Below are 25,206 nucleotides of genomic sequence, written 5' to 3'. Positions count from 1 at the left end.
CAGTTTCTCTGGAATTCTAATTCCTTGCTTTTTGTCTCTATAAACACAGCCTTTTTCTTAGCAAATGATTTAATAGATCCCTTGTGCCCAATTTCCTTTGGTTGCCTTTGGTTACATCTCAATAAGTAATAACAAGTAAAATGTCAGGGTCATATGCAAGCTTTGTTATATTACAAATGAAAAAGATTTGGTGCATGGAAGATTCCCAAAGGTATCACAACTCCAGATGTGATTGCAAGTATCCTTTCAGGTACAAAGCTAGGGTGTCTGTATTGCTGCCCATTCATATAAAACTCTTTAATTCCACTTGAACTCATTAAATGCTTAGTCCAAAGGCCGTTAGAAGCCAGTGAAAAGGTTGTTGTTTTCTGTTCTGCACCTTAGATTGATTTGCTGCTATCTATAATTGGCTAAATGGGTCTTTTGAAGCTTAATATTTTTTTTACCTTTATATTTCTGGATGGATATTCATTTTGCTTTTAGTATTTTATGGCATCAAATCTGGCTGATAAATGTATAAAATTCTTTGAATTTAGAGTTAAATTCATAGCATATTTTTGTCTTGGATTTTTCTCGTGGCTATAATATTTCTACCTTTTAGAAATACATTCTAACATAAATTCAGAAGGCAGAGTATTATTCTGTACAGTTGTCATTTCACAGTAATATCCCAAGTTTTTTTGTTCATTAGCAGAATGTTTTGCCTCCAAATAGATTTGCCTCTAAAAAAAAATTGATCATTATCATCTCAAAGAGCACATCATTCATGTTAAAGGATTGTATGTGTGACATTCTGAAGGCACGGTTTCTGTTCTTGTAGTTATTAAAAGACCCACGTTAAACTATCTTTTTTTGGACATTGTTAGAAAGTTCATTGTATTTAAAAGTAGATTTTCAAGTTCCTGTGTTTGAGAACATCTCTGCTATTGCTAAATAAAACCACAGTTAAGCACCTTTTGTTCTCCTAGAACGGCACTGTGCAGTGTGAGGCTTTGGTTTGCCCCCTTGCTGACTGTCCCCTTAACTCTGCCCTGGCCTATGTGGATGGCAAGTGCTGCAAGGAATGTCAATGTAAGTTTCACTGTTGTGCCTCCTGCTAATGAATGCTTTGAGATCTTAATAATATGAACCTTTCTGTAAATATGTCAGTGAAAGAACTGGTCATTAAATAGTTGGGTTGAGGAGTCAGGGAACTTAGACTTCTCTGAAGTGTTCTGGTGAACTGATAACCAAAAGGTTTTAATATTTCATATGGGATATTTTGTTTCATTTTAGTTATGTTATTTTTATTTAGCACAGGTATTTATTTTCAAAATTTAAAAAGAAAAAAAGAGTTAGTTACAAAATTTTCTGTAGACTTCCATTTTCTATGTTTTAGACCAAACTGCTAGAAATTCAAGAACAATTGCCTGGTGTTTGACCAGGGTCTCCAACACCTTTATCGCATGACAAGTGTACTACCAACCTTACGTTATTGAGATTAGAAATGGAGGTTCAGATTTATGATTGTTCTTCCTTAGTTATGACAAATGAAGAAACCCAGACACCTAGAAATGTTATTTCACAAAAAGTAATAAAAGAATTAAAGGAAAAAATGGAAAAAGGTGATTTGTTTTGTCTTTTAGGATTGGATACATGATTAAGTTTAGGTTTTATAATATTCTGGTTTTGTTGCAAGTAGGGCCAGAGAAGGGGAGTTTCAGGTTAATCACTATCTAGATGGACTATATATAGTATTTCAGATTGATTATGTATGTGTATGCCATATGTGATGGTTAGTTATTTCAGTCTGTGGTAGAATCCATTCTTGAAATTGAGCATGAGAAGCACACACTTCTTTATTCTGTAAATGTTCAGATTTTTCTGTGTGGTTTCATCACTGTTCTACTGTGGTATAAAACTTCTTACAGTGTGTCGAGAAATACATAACTGGTTAGAATGACATGTTTTAAGATAAAACTCAGGAAGACATTTTGTACTCCATTGATCTAGCTCCCACAGGAGTTTATTAATATTTAATTGTGTTAGAAGTTACACAAACCATCCCTTTTTATGAAACCTTATTAACTTACTCAAGTAGATTAATTCTAATTAAGAGGAAATAAGAATTCAAATACTTTTTTAAACCAGCTACACAGAATTTCCATGCATATTAGATGACTCAGGGTAATTGGTAATTCAGGAATGTGATATGTGCGGCATTCAAGCTTCTATTTGAGGCTATTTGAATCTCTGACCATGTTGGAGGAATTTGAAAACCTGATCCTCTGAAGTAGGGTTTTGTAATGTAATGCCTGTAAATTGAGTTAGGAATTCTCTATCCAGGTGTTAATGGGATAGCACTCACATCATATGACTTCTTCCAAAGTTGTTTTTATTGGGAGTCTTGATAGAAGTCAAGAAATGTGAATGAACATATGAACACTGACCTTGTCACAGAGCATTGATACTTCTTTGAATGAAGATGCAGTTCTGGTACAGCACACTGAAGTTTACTCTGAAATTTCCTGTTTGATATTCTTAACATTATATTTGATAATATTGATAATATTAATATTATCAAAGTCTCTTAGCTTTGAGTGTTGCTAATTTGATGCCAGTACATAATACAATTTATAGCTAACATGAACACATACCACTTTCTTGACAAACTACCAGAAAAAAAAAGATCAGAAAACATAAATAAAAATTGCTTTTGAAATTTTTTTCCTAATTTCATCTAGGTTATTTAAAGTGACTTTCGAAATAAATGACACTATTTTTACAGTGGCTAAGTTCCAGGAACCAAAGGACAGAGAATGTACATTGGAGTCTCATTGACAGGGTAGTTAAATTCCAGTGAAAGAGTGGAAGTTAGAGGCAATGGAGGCTGCAAGACTGTCACACTTATTCTTCAGGCCAATTTGGTGGAAATGCTAATTTGTCTCTGAGTTCATATACATGTGCCAGCTGTATTCTGTCTTGGTGTCTTTGGGTCAGGGTCTGAGCTGATTGAGGTCAGTGGACTTGTTGAACTTGGTTCTTGCTGGAGGGGTTCAAAGCTGAGTGGCTCCATTTGGACAGGTTCTGAGAGTAACTTAATTGTTTTCAGTGCTCAGAACAACAGCAAGAGATGTAGCTTCTGACTAGATAATACAGAGTGAACACAGATGGCTTATAACTGGGAAAACAGCTTAGGGGGTTACCCCCAATTAGGGAGTGTTGCTCATGGAGCCATATCCTTGGTTTTGGTTAAGCAATAATAAGTGCTGAGAAAAAATGATGCCTGATAGACGGTTCTTTAGCTGAATTTAGTATTTGTTTCAAGACAGAACATGTGTGGATATTGATGTTTCCTTCCTGGTATCTATGTTCTCTCATACCAGATGATGGGTTGTTTCTGCCAGGCTTGAGTAGAAGTGCCCAGGCAGTGACAGCTGCTGGAACCTCGTGGCTAATTCCCCCAGGGCTGAGGGCTTCCCTCCACACTTCTTTTCTTCTGCTGGTGTTAAAACAAAGCCACCAAAAATCAAAAAAGTGAGAGTGGATTTAATGACAGCTGACAGAGAAGAATTAAGAGTACAGCACTTCTGGCTCTTTCAGTGACCAGCAAGCAGGCTTTCTGGGATTTTTTTTTTTTGGTTGGGTTTTTTTTGGTTGTGGTTTTTTGGTTTTTTGGTTGTGGTTTTTTGGTTTTTTTTTCCCCTCAGTGGTGGAGGATGGAGTCATTCTGCATGGCTTGAGACATACAGAATTTGGGAATACAATCTGAAGCAGCTTCACTTGTACTAGTAAATAAAATAGGGCAGGCACAGTCCTGTGGCACTTTTGTCTCATGTGGCTGAAGTCTCTTCCCCTTTCCCACCCTCAGCAGATTATCTGCATCCAGATGGTTGGCTGGGAATGGCCTCTAATCAGGGCTGTGCCCCCAGCTTGTGCCTGGCACTGCTTCAGAGCATCTTGGCTGGTACAGTGTGACATGGTGCCATGATGTGTGCTAACACCCAGACTGCAGGGAGAGTTACGCGCCGTAACCAAGCGTTTTCAAGCCTGCTGTCATTTGCTGTTTCATTTACCTGATGTGTTTTGTTTACTAGTTGTGGACATCACCAGTTTGGCTCTCTTGATAACAAGCTGCAGAGACTGGCACCTCCAGAAGACACTTGGTGCTGAGAGGGGCTGGAAGGGATGGGATTAGTTGCCTTCTGGAAGTGGACAGCTCCTTCCATGGCTTGTATACAGAGCCCAGGTGATTAGATCAGGTGCTGGACTTTTAGACAGTTGAAGTTGTGAGACTAATCTTATGTGAGTTACTGTGATGCATATGATGTGTAAAATAGGAATGGAAAGTGCTGGATTTTTCAGCTTGATTCTGGCATTCAACTGTTATGCTAAGTGACTTTCCCACGCTGCCAAATCCTAGGAATTAAATTTCAGCCCAGTCCAGCATTTACATTTTGGACAGTGAAGCTTTGTTTTGTCTTGTTCAATGACATTTTCAACACTTTGGAAATTTCAGCACAACTGTCTACTCCTGTTTTTCTTAAATGTTTAGTTCAGGGAAGAACACTTAGTAAGGAATGGTTTAATATTTTTTTTAACCAATATTGCTTTGACTTCAGTTCTTTTTGTAAGCCGAAGGAAAAAAGCCACAAAACAAACAAAAACCCAAACCCTGACCTTCTCTCTTAACTCCATACCTTTGTTTCAAGCCATTCAGACAACTTGTACTGTTTTGTCTTGTGTGAAGGTCGATGCTGGTAGCATAGGGAATGGCAATGAATGCAAATTATCACTGTGTTTTCCATTAGCTGTAATGGGCTAAAAGAAGCAGCAGTCTTCCAGGGCAGATGAATGGGCCAGTGTCTTGGATGTATGTTTCAGCTGTAGACAATGTAAAACTCAGTCCAGCTACCACAGCATACATCTTAGTTCAGTGGGAGCTTCCCGGGGAGAATTGTTTGGAGCTGGAAGGAAGAGACTACTTTTTTCTATGCTCAATGCAATTATAAAGAATTCTGAGAAGGTATGTACAAAAGATCATTAATTCTTCTTCCCCTCTGCAGAGACAAATGCTTTGTGTGGTGATAGGCACCAATACAAACTGGGGAGAGATTAAGCTTCCCTACTGACCCTATAAATATTGCTTTAGACCACAGGTTTGGCTTGAGAAGTACAAGGACAAGTTCATTTATTTAAAGTGAATTGTGGAAGGACTGCCAATGTCTTAGCAGCTGAGAGAATTGGTGCTTGGTCAGCGGATCTTATTATGGTAATGTTTTCATTAGTCAGTGTGTTAACACCAAGGCATCACCTCCAAAAGCTATATGCATTCTTTTTAAAATTGAACTAGTGTTTTTTTTTTAAACAAACTAGGCGATTTGTGTTTTTGTAAGACCAGAAGTGATATTTGTGCCATTATCTGGTGCAGTAATAATTCCCATCACCAAAGACTGATTTCCAAGAAGCAATTGCTCTCTTCTCATCACTCTCTTCCTTTCAGTGACACTGCAGAAACTTACTGACCTAATAGCAAACTATATAAATCCATCCCAACAGATTCCAGTAGAGGTTAAAATCTGAGCCATTATGCTCAAAGCTGCAGGCTGTGATTTTTTCATATACCTGTTTGTTTTTTTTCCTGAGACAGGATATTTGATGGGTTTCTGGTGCATTGTAGCCAAATTCTTAGTCTAACACAAGTATTTTAAACAACTGTGAGAAACATTAGGGTTGTACTGGATCAGCTCACAGTTCTCATGCTAGCAGGTGTGGAGAGAGAGTCTGTAAAGGGGTTCTATAACTTAAGAAGGATTTTTTAACAAAAAAATTAAACCACTAATATGGACATGGTAGCTCTTAATAACATGCACAGGTTTCTGATGCAGTGAGCTGTCTTGCTATCTTGCAGAAACTTTTAATTTTATGATTAAAATTAAAGGGAATTCCCCTCTTGCTGTTCATAATTTACTCTTTATTCCCTGAAAGATAGAAACTCTTCTGCAAACTCCAGCAGTTGTAGCCTACTGACACAGAGAGAAGGAGCTGTGAAAGCACGTCTGCTTCTTCTTTGCAGCAGCAGTTAAGCATCAGCTAAAGTGCAAAATTTTTGTCCAGAAACTTAAGGAATCTGGGTTAAACTTACTCTGAAATTCATAACTAATCCAGGTAGTTCGAAGCATTGTGGACTTAAACCTGTGCTGTTTACCAAGTTCTATGTTTTTTACAAAATGCCACCTTTTCCCCTGGGCTTTCATCCTCTAGCCTTTGGTGACTTCCATCAGTGGCAAAGTGGGGGGCCAGCCCACTTTGTTCAGCCAAGAGCTGGAGAAGTTTTCTGCGTTCAGTGTGGCACAGAGAAGAGGCTGCAGCTTGGAGAAGTGATTAGTCACTGACTGAACAGCTCATCCCATCCTTGCAGTAAATCAGAAAAAGGGACATGGAAGAGCATCTCCAGCAGGCTGGCTGGAACACAGCATGAGCCTGAGGGCTGTGGGCAGCCAGCAGGCTCAGGGTGCAGAGCAGGCACCAGTACTGCAGGAAGAAAAGGCAGTTTTAAGCAGTAAAACAATGATTTATCTTTTATCACAGTTCTTAAAAAAATGCATGTTAGAATATAAAGGGGAAGCAACATTCTGGTTAATACAGAAAAAAAAGTTGCATTTTTGATTTTAAATACTTATGTGTGGCTTTTTAAAGAACGTAAATGTATATAGACCAGAAGTTATATTCTCTGAGGTTTCTTATTAATATGAAAATTCAGATAAATTAATTAGCCTACTTTAGAATAGTGTTAGGATGTCTTGAATGTAGCCAGCACTGAATTGTTTTGTAAAGCTGTGTTATTTACTATAGCCTCCTGTAGTCAGTGTGCAGAACTTCTGAATGTTATTTAGCAGAATTGTGTCCATTCAGCCTCTACTTTCTGGATTTTCTGTACTGAAATGATTGACATCAACCTTATTTTTCAGGCTTTGGAATTACATAGAATGGTAGTACCACACTGGAATGACAAATAAAAAGCATTTTTATTGTACTTGTACTGTATTGTACCACTTGTACTACTGAGATGAATTATATTGTACTTTACCAACTGTTTAAATCATTTTATTACTTCTTGTGACTTCGAAAGAAAGTCAGTATCCATATCCATTTAGAAATAGGACAAAAATAATTTTTCTAATTAAATACTTTTGCAAGAGTTAAAAACATGTCCTTGAACTCAGGTAGGTCAATAGGATCAGTGGAGATGTTTTAGATTTACAAAGCTGTAATAGAAGAGCATGTTAGATGCACCTGTCATTTGTGAATCCAGCACAGCTCCTACAATGTCAGTCTCAGAGGAGGGCTGAGGTTGGAAGGGAGCTCTGGAGGTCTCCTGGTCCAACCCTCCTGCTCGAGGAGGGCTGTGGCCAGCCAGCTTTTGAATGTCTGCACAGATGGAGACTCCACAACCTCTCAGGCAACTGTGCCAGTGCTCAGTCACCCTCACACTAACAAACTATTTTCTTCAGTCCAAATGGATTTTTATGTGTTCTGGTCTGTGCCTGTTGCCTCTTGTCCTGTTACTGGGCACCACTGAGAACAGCCTGTTTCTCTTCTTCAGTCCCTTACACCAGGAGTTTACACACTTTGGGAAGATCTCCCCAGAGACTTCACTTCTCTGGGATGTGTAACATCTCAGGAAGTTGAGACACTCTAAGAATGTCTTGGGGCCTTTCCTGTGCTGAACTCAAAGCCAGCTGAAGAAAATGGAAGGAATCCCCTTGGCTTTGGTGGGCAGGGCCAGTCTAACCCTTGACCCAAGGTGTTCAGTCTCTGCTGTATTTTCCATTGTAAAGCTATATAAATTTTCAAACTACTCTTACACCGCAGGAATATTTGGTTTATCTATGTTAAATAGCCAATGACAGAATTCTTAGGGGATTTTTGCTGCTGAGCATGTCGTCTCATGTGACCTTTGTTCTTTGTAAGCTGGGCAGTATTCCTCATCAGAGGGAAAACAGGGAGTCTTTTGACTTGCAATTCCCTTCTGAGCAGGAAACCCATTCCTTGTATGTCTTTTGTTCTCTATAAATTAAAATATAGTTACAGTATATTGAAATACATCTTACAGTATTTTTTGACTTCTCAAATTATTTTGCTCCTTTTTTGTTTCCTTTCCTACTTCCCCATGTCCTTTGAATTTCATTGTTCCTTGTTAGCAAAGGAGGACTGGGGGGAGTTGGTGCCTGTCTTAGACTTTTCATGCCTTAAAGTGTGGCTTCTGCCTAGGTGACTGGCCTTTTAGCTATTCTGGACCCCATGCATTATGGAGCTCCACTAGAAGACTCTAGATCTGGAGGCAATGTATCAGTATACAAGGAGAACTGCAGTTAATGATGAAATCATCTAGTTTTAGTCTTACTGTGTGCCTGAGGAGTGAATACTAAAATAAAGTATGCTTAAGAAAACCCTTATTCATTAAAATACATTATACTGGATATGTAGCAATCTGCACTAAAGAAGAAATTGGAAACATAATATTGGTAATTTTATTGGTAAAGATTTAATTTTTTTTTTACATGGAGAATTTTGCTGTAGGCCATGCTCTGCTCTCCTCATAACCTTTTTTGTTGAGGTTGTGTGGGAAAAGAGCTAATATTTTCCATTCCTTTTTCATTATATTCTTACCAGGGAGTTCATAAAATATAAAATACCTGCAGTGTATTATTATTTTAGTTTATTTCCAGTGCAAATAAAACATTAACATATGCTAGATATGAATATATTTGCTTTCAGACAGCTGGGAGCGGACATATTGGCAGTGTTCCAGCTTCTAAAAAGTTGGTACCCTGACTTTAGTAATGCTGATTTCACCAGAATTTACTTAGGTAGCTATGAAATAATTTTTTAAAAGCCGATTCTATTTATAATTACAAAAATCTAGGATATGTAAGCATTCAACATGTGTTGATTTCAATGTGTTTGTTCTCAGCAGTGATGTGCTTACGTCACTCTATATGTGCATTATTGATCTATGAGATCTTTTTTGTTTGATTTGTTTTTTGGGCTGTTGTGGTACGTTTGGGTTTTTTATTGTTTTGTTTTGTTTTGTTTTAGGGCTTTTGTGGGAGGAGTTGTTGGAGTTTTTTTTTTTGTCCCATAACCAGAAACACATTACCAAATCAGCAGCTTGTAGCTGATGTTCTAGTTTTTGCCTGGACCTTTTATTCTGTAGATCTTGGAGATACCTATAGTATCAGTAGCAAACATCTTCAATGGGTATGTGCTGTGGAAAAAAAGAGAAAAGCCTTAGCTGAAAACCCCAGAACTACAGGTTTTGGACAAGGTCACAGAAATGTTACAAGTTGGAGGCAGAAAGTGCTGATGCAGTAAAGGCTTTGAAAAGCCCAGGCAGCCAACCAAATGAGATTCTTGGTTTGCGCAATTTTGCAAAGACCAGTTTGCACTTGACATACTCTTGTTCAGAGCAGGATTGCCACATTGACAAGGATTATTTGGATGGAAAGCTGGACTGGGGAAGACACTAGGAGATATGGCAATGTACAAGAAAGCATATATACAACTTTTTGTCAGTGCCTATGTCTGTGAAATGAAAAAAATGGGAAGGTTATGAAAACTGAAACTCAATAAATAAATTATTGGAAGAAAACTCACCACAAAACTCTCAATAACGTGATCATATTTTCCCTGGAAGGGATGGTAAAATATGAATGAAGTTGATTCAGTGAGATTAATATAAAATGATGTACACTGTTATCCTTTATTTGTCTTTTTGTGAAGATAATGATTTAAAGCCATGAGTTTCAGTCTTTTGGACTTCAGAAGTTGGACATTTTTTCAGTGGAAACATGCAGTGAATTAAACCATCTACTGCTTGGTATACTTCTCTTAACTACTGCTTGCAGATATCTGAAGTGTGATGTATAGACCTCCAGGCTGTTATTGATCACTGTTTCGACATCTGTCAGCTCATAAAATATATTCAGCTTCAAATAATGGTCACTTAGTCCCATGTGAGACACAACTTCAAAATGAAAATCTTGTCTGATATGATGTAACAGACCTTTATGCTGCTTTCCTCGTCTGTTGCCTTCAAAAATGTCATTGCAGCCCTCTTTATTTGAAGAGTTTCTGCAGTTTTCTTTTGTCACTGTGCCAGTCACAGGACTGTGTCTGTGGTGCTTCTGTAACTCTGTTCTGCCTCTATTCTGCCAATATAGAGAATTTTTACAAATTTTTGCCTTTTTGGGGTTTTTCATTTGTTACCAGTTCTCACTAAGAAGAAAGCCCTGTTCATTTGTTTCAGAGGGCGGTTGCCTGTCTCTACAGGGTAGCTGACTTGTTTATTTTCACCTTCTACTTGTTGAAATTATTTGTGTAAGATTCTGATTGTAAGTGAAAATTCTGGTCTTCCCCTTCTTGCTTTTAATTATTTTCAAGTATAATTTTGACTGTTTTCCTGATTTCATTTTAATTTGTGACATTTTGTTAAAATCCCTTAACATTAGTCTACATCTAGAATTTTTTTTTCCTAACAGATTAAAAAAATTGAAGATATTATTAGGCTTCCTTTTTTTTCTGTTGTCCAACAAATTTTCCTTCTGTTTCTGATGTCTATGTATGTACTATGTACATAGTGTTAGAATTACAGTGACATTATTGCTTGATGTAATAAATTGGTTCAGAAAACACCTGGTTTCAGTTGTAAGATTCCCCCCCACCCCCATCTTGAAATCAAAGCAAGTAAATATGCTTGACTCATCTGGAAAATAGGCACATAACCTGTTTTTTCTAGTAAGCGAGCACGTCAGGTACTTTGAAGGTGGGGAAGATGAACAGGCATGCTTCTGTCTATGTTGTTATTATTTTGACAAAGACATGTAAATTCAGGTATTATTTCCTTAAGATTTCTCACTAAGTTATATTCATATTGACTAAAGTGCAGTATTTCTCTCTAGGCTAATTTTACAGGCATGTAAAAGGGGAGTTTGTTTTGTGGATGTTTTCGTCATGCTTTATCTAGAAACCTTGTAGATCCTCAAGGCACCTAAAGAGGAAATCACATCTGAGTATAGCGTAGAAGAGAATATGGTTGTTGTGAATTTCTTAGGTTTCTTAATAGTAGTGGCATATGACTTTGGGGTGCTTAAGTGTTGTCCACTGTCTTCTGTGACTCTTTATGAACAGAGTTGGTAGTACAATGTGAGCCCCTAACCACATGGTTTTCGTTTTACTAATTTTGCAGTATTCTGTTGGTGAGTTGCTGTGAAGAAACATCGGAATAATGAATACATTTTCAAAGTAGAAAGTTAAAATAGACATATAAATTAATAAAGGAATCATGTCCTTGGGAAATCACTGGTTCTATCAGTGCTTGTCACTTCTTAAACACCCTCTTCTAAGAGCACAGGAGCAGGCAATTCCAAAGTGCTGGAAGTCAAGCAGATGAGGTAGAAGGTCAGCTTGACTGAAAAAGGATCTTCTTTTGGATGGAGCTAAGGCAAAAAAAGAAGGTATAAGCCCAGGGGAATCAAGGCTGGGGGACATGGGAGGAATACAGAGATGCTGCTTGCTACGGTAGGGAGAAAAGTGCTGCAGCTGAAGCTCAGTAGGAGTTGAATACAGCTCCATACAGATAAACAGACTTAACTGCACAGTGTGTGAATTTGGTATAATGTCCTCCTAAGGACAATAGGAGTATTAACAGATATGATTTTTAAAAAATTATCAGTGACTGTAAAACTTTCTTTCACTAATGTAGTTCCCAAAGAAAAATGGAGTAGTTATATTAATAGCTGCTATGAACTTCAGCTTGCTGGTTTTCATGATGAATCGGAGTATCAACAGATACATTTGGGAGAAATTAGCTGTGACATAGCAGAATCTGAGAACATCTGCTCCAGTTGCTTTTAAATTTTTAATTATTTCAAATACTGAACTGACTTTAGACATGAAGTTGAGAATGCATAATAGATAATTGTCACTTCTAGGAGCCTTGGGAAACAGCATGTTAGATGCACATAGCTTTCTTTTAGAAACTGTCTTTTGAAAATTTCCTAAACAGTTGTTAATACCTGATTTTTTTAATGTTAGTTTTTGGTTAAATATTATTAGATAATGAACATTGGGGGTGAGTGTATAAAAAATTTAGAAAGCCAGTTTGCGTAACCAATTTTAATCAAGATTTCCAAAATGTGTTTACGCTGCTGTCTGTGTTAAAAACCTTTTGCTGAACTAATGCTAAGGACTTAGCTTAAGAATGTTAAATGCAGTTATCTGGAGTGTTTGTGATTATGCCAACTAATCCTGTCATTCTGGCTGAAGGGAGGGATGGAAGGATTGGCAGATTCCTTATGTGGGAACAGAAGTGGATGGAAGAAGAGTTGGGAGCATGAAACCCTGTCAGTTGCTGTACAGAGCTAGATGCAGGTGCTTTGAAAGAAGTGAGATCTAACAACAGCAATGGATGTGGTGCTCAACTCCTGGGAATGTCTGAGCACATTAGGCTGGCCTGCACCAAGAAGGCAAACGTGAGTATTGCTGTAACAGCCCACTTAACCAGGGGCTGTTGTTCGTAGGAGAAGGGAAAGAACTTGGATGTGAGAGGAAAATAAATACAGTGAATGGATGCCAGGTCACAGGATGCTGTGGCTTCACTAGGGAGGTGTGTGCAGCAAAGTGGCAGTGCAGAGTTTTTAGCTAAAACATCTGTGGAAACTGTTCTGGACCAAGGATATTCTGGTTGAGAATAAAAGTATCTGTAGGGTCTCTGATAGTTGCTTAAATATGAGTGTAGTCTGTGAGTACTTAAATAATATGGCAAGTTTTGGTCAAAATCCTCCATTACTTTTGGAGGTTGCTGTAAATTTTTGGAGCAGAAGCCGTGTGGAACCTTTGACTTGGGAGCGTGGAAACATCACTTCCAAGTTTTTTTCACCCTGATAAATGCCAGCTGTACTATATAGTGGTGTAACTTGCAGTTTTGTAGTTTGCATAGGATCGTTTTAATGCTGTCAAATGAAACTGTCAAAATCTGGGAAAATGTTGCTGCACAGAGGCACTTGCCTTTTACTGAACATGTTCACATGATTTGTGCCCACAAAGCTGCAGAGAGCCACCATCCCAGTAGTCGTGTGCAAAAATGTGGCTTTTAAAATTATGCATAATTGGTGCACTCTTTTTCTTCATGGCAAATCCGGGCAAAATATCCTAATGAATGAAATACATTATTTTATTTTCCCTTTGCCACCTGTTGGAAGTATCTGGGGAGCAGAGTTACACCTTGTAAGCGCAGCTGCAGGAGTAGGTGTGTGTCTTCCCACTCATGTCATGTCCATGGATGGTTTTAACTTAGGGCAATGGAGAACACAAGTGTCTTTTTATGTAATAAATTAATGCTGATTGGTGTTATCTGTTTAGCTCTCATAGATTTCAAAATACTGACTCAAAAGTGCGCATGTCTTTAGCAGTTTTTCATTAATTTCATAAATTCTCAATACTCCATCTCAATCAATTAATTTAATTTCATCTTGCATATAGATGCCTGTGACTTGAGACATTCTGATGGACGTGTGGGTGAATTTAAGCATGTCTGGAAGTATAAGGTGCGCTAGGGAGGTGTCTAGTGTTCTAAATTCTGCTATTTTTCTCTTAACAAAGTTTTCTTAAAAGTATCTTTTACAACTAGTCCAGCAGTCCAGCTGAGAAAAGGTGGAACAAATTTCCTTGTCAGCATTTGATAAAATATGTATTAGCACCTTCACTGAATAAAGCTATGTCACTGATGTTGTGGATAGCTGACATGAGGAATTGATCAGATAACGTCTAATCCCATCTTTATGGGGATTAAGCAGGCCCGTAATATTTGCCTTGGAGTTCTTTTGGTCTGTCACACTGTTGTGCTATTTATAAACCTTTAATATAATTGTAATACAGTTGTAATTTAATTAATATTAACCTCAATTGCTTTACCTCTCTTGACACTCTCTAAGGCTTTAGTCTAAGGTGTTTGATTTTATAGTTTGACATTTCGCTGTGAAAGTTTTTTGGGTATTGGATTGTCAACAAGAGAGAATATAGTGAATTTGTCATAAAATGGGTGGGCATTTTGTTCACATTAGGCATGCCCAAGTTTTTAAAATACTATGTATATAGTCCAAAATACTCCAGTTCTCTTTAACAAGCAGAATATGGTCCATTGCACTAAAGGCAAAGTTTTGCATGTCATTGAGTAGAACTGTTTTGGCTGCTCTGTTTAACCAAGCTAAAGTTGCAGTGTGAATAGCAGTAATGCCCTTTTTAAGGGAAGCTGACATTGAACACATGGTCCAGATTGAATCTTTGCTTACCAAGAGATACCTCCATTTGTGCAATTAGTGTGCACTGGGTTTGGTTGGCTGCAGCCTCTTTCCCAGACTCCCCTGTCTGGCAGCCTACTTTAAAAGTTTTACTCATCTATTAGGTCTATTTGCCTCAGCTGAACTGCTGTCAATAGAGTTTTTAGTCATGTTTTCACTGCTTATTCAGAGCACAGATTACCTGTTTAGTCTTTAAGGATGACTCAAGGAGCCTGTATTCCAGGATTGAAATGATTTCTGTAGAAGACCTCTCAACAACACCACATAGGATAGATGAATTATGTAATTTCCTGGTAGCAGTTGATGGAAATACAGGAAATATGAGAGGTAGGGGAAGGAATTCAGCATTTCAGATTGACTCCTTGCCACTGTGACTAAACAGCCTGTTAGTGTTGTTGGAGGCATCTCATACTGTAGATACTCTTGAGTGATTCTAAGACTGGTATAGAACAATGACTTTGTGTTTTAAATGTAATAGAAACATTTAGCTTTTCTAGCTAATAAGAAGTAAGACACAAATAGTAATTGGTTCCTTGTCATGATAAAATTTCAAACACATTTTTCTTTTTTTCAGCTGAGGAAGCAGATATATGCAGCTTTTCAGCAGTGATTGACTGGAAAAATTTGCAATATATTTTTCAGTTTCAAATTTGGAATAATTTTGAATTGTTGAGGGAGATGGCATGAAATGAAGTAAGTCTGCAGCCTCACTGACTGCAGCAACAGAGGAGTTTGTTCTTTCCAGAAAATGAGCACAGAAGAAATAATGCCCGAATCCCAAAGATAAATGAGAAAGGGGTGAGAGCCATGCCTAGTAATGATGTGGCTGTCAAGAGAGAGAGATTCAGGGAAGGTGGTGATTATCTCTGTACTTCTAAGGATAGAGCCACACTGTGGTTTTGCGCTATGTAAGCTTGCAAAGTAGGATTAATGGGACTTACACAGTGCCTGGGCCTTCATCTCTGGGCAGTAGAAAATGTAATCAAAGAGATTCCAAGGGGAAGTAGGAAAACTAAGTGAACGAGACAGGTTTGGGGGTTTTTCCTGTGTGAGATAATTTTGGGTGTGTTTCCTCCCTGCCAACCAACTAACCTAAGTGAACAAACAATGAAGCAACATAGACTTAATTACCGTTTTTTAGGTTGTCCGTTCATAATTACTGACAAATTTCACGAAACTGCAAGTCCTATCTGCCACATATTGGGCAGTTGTGAACACAAGATATTAAAGTGGTTTGAGGAGCTGACCAATGTGCTGAACTTTCTGCTTTTCCTTGGTGATAAGTCTGAATCCAAAGTAGCTGAGATACCACAGGGAAGTGTACGTGTGCATGCCTTCTCCTGAGAACACAATCTAGACAGTGAAGGTGATAAATGCAGAAATGAGAAAATGTTCTACTTGACATTCTGAGAACTCAGTGATTGGACAGCAGGAGTTCACTGGGTCATGGATTTTGCATGGACATTTAAAATAATACAAAAGTAAAGTGTATTTGATGGCCAGTGGGAAGAAGGATCGTGGAAGAGAAAGGATGGTTTAACAAACTGTTGTTAATTAATTGAACAAACACAGCTGAAGGGGGCTCCTGAAAGACGGAAGAAGGATTGTGGAAGAGAAAGGATGGTTTAACAAACTGTTGATAAACACAGCTGAAGGGGGCTCCTGAAAGATTCCTTTTGCTGGAAGAACATTGAGAAGATTCCGTGTCATCACAATGTGTTAAATAATACTAAAGGATAGTTGCATTATTAATACAGCTGTGTAAATATAAGCAGACCTTGCTAATAATGTTTAGACCCTGTACACAGATGCTTACCAGTGTAATATTTGATCACTTTTTGCATACAAATAGATAAAGAGTAGTCAAACTTCTAAGCAGGTTTTGTAGGCTTCTTGTTTAGTCTTCTTAGAAACCTCTGCTTTGAACAATAGATATTATTTTTAGGTACTGGGGGAATGTGGAAATCTGATGGCAAGAGGAAATGGTTGATGTACTTCAGGTGTAGATGAAATCCTACATAGGCAATAAGATCTGGAACAGCTAATCATCAGGTAATGTCCTGAATGTGACTCAGTCTACTGAATGAAGGGACTTAGGAAGATGAAGGATGATATGCTTCCCCAGAGAGATACCAATCACAAACTAATCAGAGTATCCTGGGAAGCATCTAGCCAAGCAGAAATTAAATCTTTACCGGATTTTTCCATGTACGCAGTACTAGTCCAGATGTTCGTGTTGCTGAAACATCTTTATTTCTGAAGGAAAATTAAAGACAGGAATTACCAGCATCATGGGATGTTTACTGATTGTGACAGTTGCTGTCAGGAGGCGGGAGGAGCATTCTGCCACACTACCTGGGGTGTGGGTGCCAATGTCTTAGGATGAATGGGGTGCAGAAAAAAGTTAATAGATTTGTCTTTCTAGAAATCTTTCCATGTGTGCTTGATACTCACCTAACCAGAATATCTTAAAGTTTTTAGAAGCCTCCAGATAGCGTGATGTACATCTGCCCTTTCCTTTGTCAGGATGCCTCTTCAGTGGGCAGGGGAAGAGGAGTGGGCTGGCAAGAGAGCAGGAAAAAGAGGCATTTGTGGCAGCATTGGGAGAAGAAAGGACACTGTGCACTGGCAAACTTACACCATCACTAAACCCACTGCTGTCTGTCATGATAAGTAAACATGGAGCCATGGTTTTAAGAAGAAATACCCCTTTTGAATGTTGTCACTGAGAGCAGCAGTCCATAAGAAGACATGCTTAAGCTTGTGCTTAGATTATTCAGTTTAACAGGTTTTCAATTCAGTTTCAATTATTTTTTTTTAATTGGGCATTTATTGTTTTTTGGGTTTTCTCTCTTTTATCAAACATAGTTTGGTCATTCAATATAGACAGGTCCCTGATACCTGGAGGCATTATAACCTTGCTGGAAAACTGAAGCAAAATGCTTGGATTGTTTATTTAGAGGAGTTCAATGGATGAGATAGAATTTTCTTAGCTGCATGGTGGCCAAGTGTTGTGATTGTGGAGGCGGGCATGTGAGCTCTGCTTGAAATTTCTGGCAACCACACAGGCTTGAATCATGCACTGTGCTGCCATGTTATAACCTTTGAGAAATCCTTGGATGCATGAAGATACATGGGAAAGGGTCAAGGGCCATCTCTCACAGACTCAGAATTTCTAAGTTTTTCTTGTTTCCAAGACTTTATGGAGAAGAGCTGATTTTCTTGTTGAAAGCAAGTGTTAGTGATACTGTGTCACTGCATTAGAATGGTTTCATATGCAAAGACTTCCAAATCCTGTTGGTGAAATAAAAAAATAGCTTTATGATTTCACACTACCCTGGATGTATTCATTTGATGGTTCTTCTCTGTGTTATTTCCTATGTTTCTTTGAAGAATCAGGTTTGTTGCCATTAATAAGGAGACTGGGTTCAGTGGACTATGCTTTGAAGTAGTTTGTTGGCTTACTTTTTTTTTATTATTTTTATTTTTTTTTTACTTTATTTTACTTCGTTTAAGATGCCTGGGTAGTCTCACTCATATGTTCAGAGTATTTTGGCTTCAGGAGCATATTTTCTTCTAAGATAGAATGACAGTGATTTTGATGTCTTCTGCCTTTTCTGTGAACAGTCATAATCTGCCTGTTGTGAACATGAGGATGTGTTAACAGTTCATTGCCATTGTGTGATCCTCAGGCAATGCTGTACTGTATTTTTTCCTGTCACATGTAGTTGTTCTTACAAACTGAAATGTATGGGGCAAGGGAATCGGCTTCATATTTGAATATTTCTGTTTAGTGTCGTGGCCTGTAATGCATAGGAGGTGATATGTATGACTGGTTGATTGTCTTATCTTGCCTGGATTCTAGATCTGCTAGTTCCTGGTAAAGATTTATGTAGAATTATTTTACATACTTCTTTCTAGAAGAGCTTCTTTTGGGGAGAGGAAGGAGATGCAGCATTGAGCTTTTATGCCTCGTATTTTTTCCTGTCACATGTAGTTGTTCTTACAAACTGAAATGTATGGGGCAAGGGAAAGGGCTTCATATTTGAATATTTCTGTTTAGTGTCGTGGCCTGTAATGCATAGGAGGTGATATGTATGACTGGTTGATTGTCTTATCTTGCCTGGATTCCAGATCTGCTAGTTCCTGGTAAAGATTTATGTAGAATTATTTTACATACTTCTTTCTAGAAGAGCTTGTTTTGGGGAGAGGAAGGAGATGCAGCACTGAGCTTTTATGACTCTTTGTGAGTCACACACTGCGTGTAGTGGGCTGACCCTGGCGGGACTCCAGGCACCTCCCCCAAAGCCGCTCTCTCACTCCCCTCCACAGCTGTACAGGGAAGAGAAAATGTAAAAAAGGATTAGTGAGTTGAGATAAGGACTGGGAGAGCACTTTGGATGCTTATATCACACAAGATAATTTATATTTTATAATGTAATTATAACCAATATTTTTGAATTTCAAAACCCCCAATTTGTTACTATACCCATCACTTATTTTTCATCATCAGTTCCAAAATGAATTTTTGCTGACAAAGTAAAGAGCTGCAGCTGTAAGTTAAAAAAGGAAAGTAAAGTAGAAATGAAAATAAAAGGAATAATGCTAATTAATATAGGTCATTCAAAGTAAAAAATAAATAAAACATAAAGTCTTATACTTCTAGATATTTTTAAATTGTCTACAAATTGCAGTCTATTTAAACAGAATAGATAAATCTCTCTGTGAAAGTATAATTGATTTCCATCTCCAAATCAATGGTTAGCAAATTAGACTTCTAACATGTAATCTGGAACTTGAAACTTGTAACCTACTCCTGTTATTTCATGATTATGCTTACTTGATGAGCCTTGACTGTGTCCTAAACAGAGACAGACATCTGATTTTCTGTACCTAGCAGTTACTTTACTCAGCCTTTACACTTTGCATAATGTAATTGCAGTAATGGACCCATTAAAAAAAAAAAAAGGCAAGACAGTTTGCTGTGAAGATGTTTTATGTAAGTCTTAAATACTGAATAGAAGTTTTAGTGAGCAATCCAGTAGGAGCTGTGTCAGCATGCTGTTGTAAAACCTGGTGCTGCTGGGGTGCAGGAATGGCACCAAGGCCATGGTATGACAAACACCAGTCTGGGTGACATCTATCTGTCACTTGATCATTGGAGACTTGATCCTATTTTTGTTGGGGGATAAAAAAAAAGATAGTCACAAAAATAGTTACTGTACAATAAAATTCATGTACTTTAATATGCCTTAGCAGTAATGATAAAGAACTGGGATAATCAAGAGACAAATCCATAATGTTTAAATAACTGTGTGGGGTGAGGAAGCATCAAAGGACTGTGATAACAAATAAACATGTGGCTTCAGTGATCACCCTTCATCATGCAATATTCCTCTCCAAGAAACTAATTATGTATTAATGCCACTGGCTGTGCTCTCACAGCTCCATTTTCCTGTGAACCCGTGAGCTGTGTCGCAGCTTTCTTGGTGTCACCTGAGACACGTCTCTTCTGCCATCTCAGTAGCTATCTGTACATCTGTACTTCATATTGCTTCAACATCCTTCACCTTTCTACTTACATGTGCTCTTTTGGGTACTTTGTGGGGGTTTTTTTCTCTCTAATTTTTTTTTCTTATGATATTCTGGAGTCCGGTAGATGGGTTTAGAATATTCTTGCAGCTGAATCAGTCTTTTCATTTTGAAATGCAGTTCTCTTTAAGAAAATGCATCAATTCCGTAAGCAGTATGCCAACATGTTTATACAAAAATCATTTGTGTTGTGTTGTTTTGTTTTTTCTCTCTGAAGCGGTGTGTGTATTTGAAGGCAGAACCTACTTTGAAGGACAAAGAGAAACTGTGTACTCAGGCTCAGGGGACTGTGTTCTTTTTGAGTGCAAGGTAAGAATACTCTTGATGGAATAAAAATTCTTGCATGTTAGAAATATCAAAGTCATGCTTTTGAAATATAGATAGGTGTACCTTAGGAAGTGACAGAAAAGGCATCTGATAGGTCCTGTGTTTATGTTGTCTGAGTTCCACATCAAATTTTTGCAAATAAATTTACTTTGCATAGCTGCAAGCTTTGATGATACAGCTTGACAATCAAGCAGCATTCTTTTTTCCCTAGGTACAGTCCCCACCATCAGTAATGAAACAATAGCAGATTACCTGATGTTTCCATCTGCAGTGTTACTGTTCAAAATTATGTGCTCAGGTGTAAGAGATACACAGATGCGATGGGGGCATAGTTTGGAATTCAGAATCATTCTTAGAGGAAAAGCTAGGGGGAAAAGAAGAAAAAAGATCTGATACACCAGGTATCTGGTATTTCTAGTGATGGAAATGGGGTAGGCTTGGGGTTTTTATTTGTAAACAGAATGTACCTGATGCTGAGTCAGTCTTGCCCTGCTGGATGAATAGAGCTGCTCTCCAGGGCAGAAATATACTTAAGGGGCAAAATATACCTCAGGGACAGCTGTGGGTTAAGAATTACACTGCTGCATTGAGTTGTGTGTTGTCTCTCTAGGGGAGGGATGGGGAAAAATCCTGTCTGGTTAGAGAGCTGCAGGCTGTGGGCTGGAGTTGAAAACCTGAACACACATTTCTTGGCAGAGAAAAAGAGGCGAGTAACTCCTCTCCCTCCTTGCCATGCAGCAGTCCATCAGACCAGTTTCTGGAAATGTCAAACATTTTCATACAGTTGTTAAAGCCTATCTTACAAAAAAGAACTGGGAATTCTTGTCTAACTGCTGTTGATTTTAATCTTTATGAGCTTAATTGCTGCAGTAGGGCCTTTGAAACCCTTTTGAGAATGGCAAGAAGAAGCTGACCAGAAATAATTTCGGATTCAGCTGTAGGCTTTTTAGGGCTATGAGCTTGTATTTTCAACATGGCACCCAGGACATGAATTCTGTGATTAGTCAATGGATATAATTAACAATGATCAAAAGTTTTGTGACATTGCCTTGTATTCCTTGCAGCTGGCAATTGTGATACTGCATGAAAAAAAGTGCCTCTGTTGGCTAGGCTAGTCTGTGTTTTGTTGATTAGACTGGTTTTCTGGTACGCTCCCTCACTGTCTTGGTAGAAATAGTAAGCAGCAACTCTGGCTGATTGAAATCTCGCTTTTTCAAGGACTGAAGTATGCACAGTTTCTGCTGAACAGCCTTGTGAATGAGCATAAAATAAAATTCAGAGCATAAAATCTGTAAACTTTGTTGGTCAGTTAGGAATGCATAGATGGGCATTATTTTATTGCTACCAGAGTTCTCATAAAAGGATATAATTAATGACTTCAAGTCAAGAGGTATTAATAGGAATGGTAGAGGTACTGGTTTCATGCTTGAAAGATTATAATGATGTTATCAAGGTAATGTATGGAAATTTTTCATTTTGTCTGGATGTAATTAAAAGCCTCATGTTTTGTTTTGATTGGCTGCTGCAGTTGTGCATGCTATAGGCATGCATGTCACTGTTTGAATATTATAAATCAGTGAATGAAAAATTATCTTCCAAATTAAAATTTATAAAATATTAAAATGAAATCCAGACTACCTTAATTGATGTTATTTCTGTCAAAGGTTAATTTAGCTTATGGGATTTCTGGGTTTTGTTTGTTCTAGTGTATAGTACATCTGTCTGGTTTGCTTTATTTTATTATAAGATTAGGACTGGTCTCTCTGTCAAGATTGTTTAAGGTAAAGTTTGAGCAGTTATTTTGATATTGGCCATTGTGTACCTGTTCATCTTTATATTTCATGCTTAAAGAGGATTTAAAATTAAATGCTAGATCAATATAATAATAATAATAATAATATTACACACATACAATGTTAGATGCATTATTGTAGATGTTTTTCTTGCATGCAGAAATGCATAGTCCTGAGTTCACTGAAACCTTATTTAACCACATCACTTATTTTATGGCAGATGCCTTTGAGGAACATGCTGTTGTTTGCCTTGTTTTCTTTCTCTGCCCTATCATGACTGGAGCACTGCAAGACACATTGTTTATGGCCCAAGGGAGCCATGGGTGCTACACCCACGGTAGCCAGGTTAAGGCAAGAATTTTGTGTGGCCATACTGCAGCAATTTCACATGACCTGCACAGAGTGCCTGAACATACTTATGCACTATCTTGTGGTGTTGAACACTTCTAGCTCCCGGATGAAAACCTCTCTTTCCTAATGGGGACTCGGTGCCAGCTTCTTTCAGTGTTACTGCCTCTGAAAGCAGAGATGCTCAAGTTTGATTTTACTTGCTGTGTATATAGCAAGCTTCTTTAGAGTATTCATTGTGGGGACCCTTGACTCTGGAATCTGCTGCCTCAGTTTTTGAGAAATAAGTGTAACTCTTAGAGGCATAATGCTAAGAGAAACTTCTGAGGCAATTTACTTGACAGCTAGGATAAGAGAAGAATGAGAGTTGTTGCCTCTGCTTGCTTGAAAAGGTTTGAGTATAGGAGGGTTCCTGATGCTTTTATTGTGCTATGTTGTCCTCTCAAATGGTTTTTGAAGGTACCTGGAGTTTGGCCTAGGCATGGGTTTGTGTACATTACAATGGTGAAACTCCACTAAAGTTATAACTTCCTTTATTTCCTATCTCACATTATTAATCAATTACCTCAATTTAACAGGACCACAAAATGCAGCGAATTCCAAAAGACAGCTGTCCAGCTTTGAACTGCCCAGAATCTCAACAGATCCCCTTATCTCACAGTTGCTGCAAAGTCTGTAAAGGTAAGGTAATAGTGGGATATATGTGAGCTCAGTGTAATTTTTCATTCTTAGAGACTGCAAATAGATTTTTTTTTCTGATAATTTTAAATAAGACACTCCTATGCATGATGGTCACTGTAGATCTTGGGAAGCTGAATAGGTAACAACTGCACTGTGACATCTGAAAATTGTTTGTAAAATGTTTAGTAATGTAAATTCTGTGAAACAAGCTTTTGTGTTTTATTCCAGCCAAAAATGGGTGGAGAGTCTAAGAAATCATATATATAATTAGGGATTTTTCTGCCCTTCACCCACTCAAGGTTCCACATTAAATAGACTGGAGAAATATTAATGTTTGCCAGCATCTTTCTGGGGTGCTTTGAGATATCTCTTTCAGAGAACTGTTTGTGCTAAGCAGTTGTTCAGGTACTTGGTACTTCACCTCTCTGGGGTTGTAGTCTACATCTATAAAACTTTGGGAAATATTTTTGTGTGCAGTGCACCTTTGCGTGCTACACTCAGTCTGATCCTTACCAAAGGAGACAGATGTAGGAAGTGCTCTGAGTCCTTGGCCCATCCTTTTTATCTAGACTAACATGGGTATCTTCAAAGCTATTAGCATTTGCATCTTCAAGTGGCTGCATCTGTTTCTTCTATACCTAAATAAGATAAATTGATACCTGGCATGAAGGAATGTGTTAGGCTCTTGGACTGATTTCAGGTATACATCAGTGAAGATTGCAGCTATGGTTATTTCTGTGCTACTCAGCACAAACATGAAGAATATGATTAATGATGTCAAGCACAGGGACAAGAAAGTAGAAGAACTAAAGAGAAGATAGGTCTTCAAGTCTGTCACAGTCCAAAAGGATTTTTAATGATAATTTTCTATAAAATCTTCAGTAGCTTAGAGAAAAGGATTCTATGTTTCTTGTGCCTGGTATAGCTAGAAAATTTTAATATATGTCGGTTGAGTTCTTTCTGAATACTTTCAATCCTCCCTGAACTATGCTAGCTTGGCTTCTCATGAGGCGAGGAGCTTATTCTTTAAATGAGAAGCTGCTGTAGGCTATTATTCAGTAGCAAGTATTTTGTTTATTAATACAGCTGCTGTATGAATGTTGAGAATCTTAATAATATTAAAAATCAGTATGAAAGCCTTCACGCTTTCTGGATGACATGTATTTTCATAGCTAATGTCAAAATCTGATGCAATCCAATGCAGGCCAGAAATCCAGAAATAAGCCTCTTGCTTTTCCATGAACTTAGGATTCATGAGGAGGGCAGCAAAAGGGTAAAAAGTAGATGTTGCCATGGCCAGAGGTTGCTCCTGATGCACATGCTTCTGCTGTCATCAAGAAGTATTGGAGGCCCTCTTGCACAGTTAGTGTAGAATATTTTGTTCCTTAATGTCCTGTGTTAGATGCCATCGCTGTGGTAGCTGTGGTGGATGATGATGTCTGAGTAGCATTACCTCAGAATACCTTTAGTTTAGAGAAACAACCCACAGCAGGGGGAAGAAAAGCATTAGCCTGTCATATCACAATAGGTCTGTGATATTTCTATCATAACCATGTCGCTGGGTCTCAGTACTAAAACATTTTGTCTCTATAGGATCTTCTGCTTCCTTATCTTCTTTTGCTTCATTCCTGTTGTTTCACACTGTTCCTGAGCTGTCCAAGTGCAAAAGACTTCTTTGACCTGACCTCCAAGCATCTCTGCTGCCACTGTCCTGCTTGGGGTCCTTGTTTAACCAAGCTTCTGAGATGTTAGGGTTAGAAGCTCTTTCACAGCAAAATATGAAGCAGAAACCAGGTGGAACGCTAAAACTAATAATCTTTACTGCTGAAAAATACTTTTTTGCTATTTTGCAAGAGAGGCTTGTGTTGCAGCCTGAGGCCAGCTTGCATTCTGGAGCTGTTGCTGTTGCACCAGTCCTGGTCCCCCGAGCTTAGCCTACACTCCCAAGGTCTCCTGTGCTTTTCAGAGAAGAAAGTAATTATTGGAAAACACTGCTGCTGCTTGATCAATTAATGCTTCAGTGAAAGAAGGAAACTTGAAACAAACAAAATTAATGAGAAAACAGGCAAGGAGACAAGCTCCATGCCTTTATATACAGATCTGGAAAATGTGAAAGCTTCAAG

General features: G+C 38.1%; 1 protein-coding gene across 1 annotated transcript in view; it reads left to right on the top strand.

Moving 5' to 3' along the window:
• The window catches only part of NELL2 (neural EGFL like 2), a 134,261-nt gene that overhangs the window by 33,459 nt on the left and 75,596 nt on the right, over nt 1-25,206 (top strand). The window contains exons 9-11 of the mRNA XM_039726942.1: nt 969-1,071; nt 20,152-20,243; nt 22,981-23,083. Coding sequence (XP_039582876.1) covers nt 969-1,071; nt 20,152-20,243; nt 22,981-23,083 — 298 coding nt within the window. The remainder of the gene's footprint in view (nt 1-968; nt 1,072-20,151; nt 20,244-22,980; nt 23,084-25,206) is intronic.

Source organism: Passer montanus, unplaced genomic scaffold (assembly GCF_014805655.1).
Source record: "Passer montanus isolate IOZ18808 unplaced genomic scaffold, ASM1480565v1 scaffold6, whole genome shotgun sequence".
NCBI lineage: Eukaryota > Metazoa > Chordata > Aves > Passeriformes > Passeridae > Passer > Passer montanus.
The sequence above is the reverse complement of the archived record's forward strand: the minus strand, read 5'-3'. Positions and strand labels throughout refer to the sequence as shown.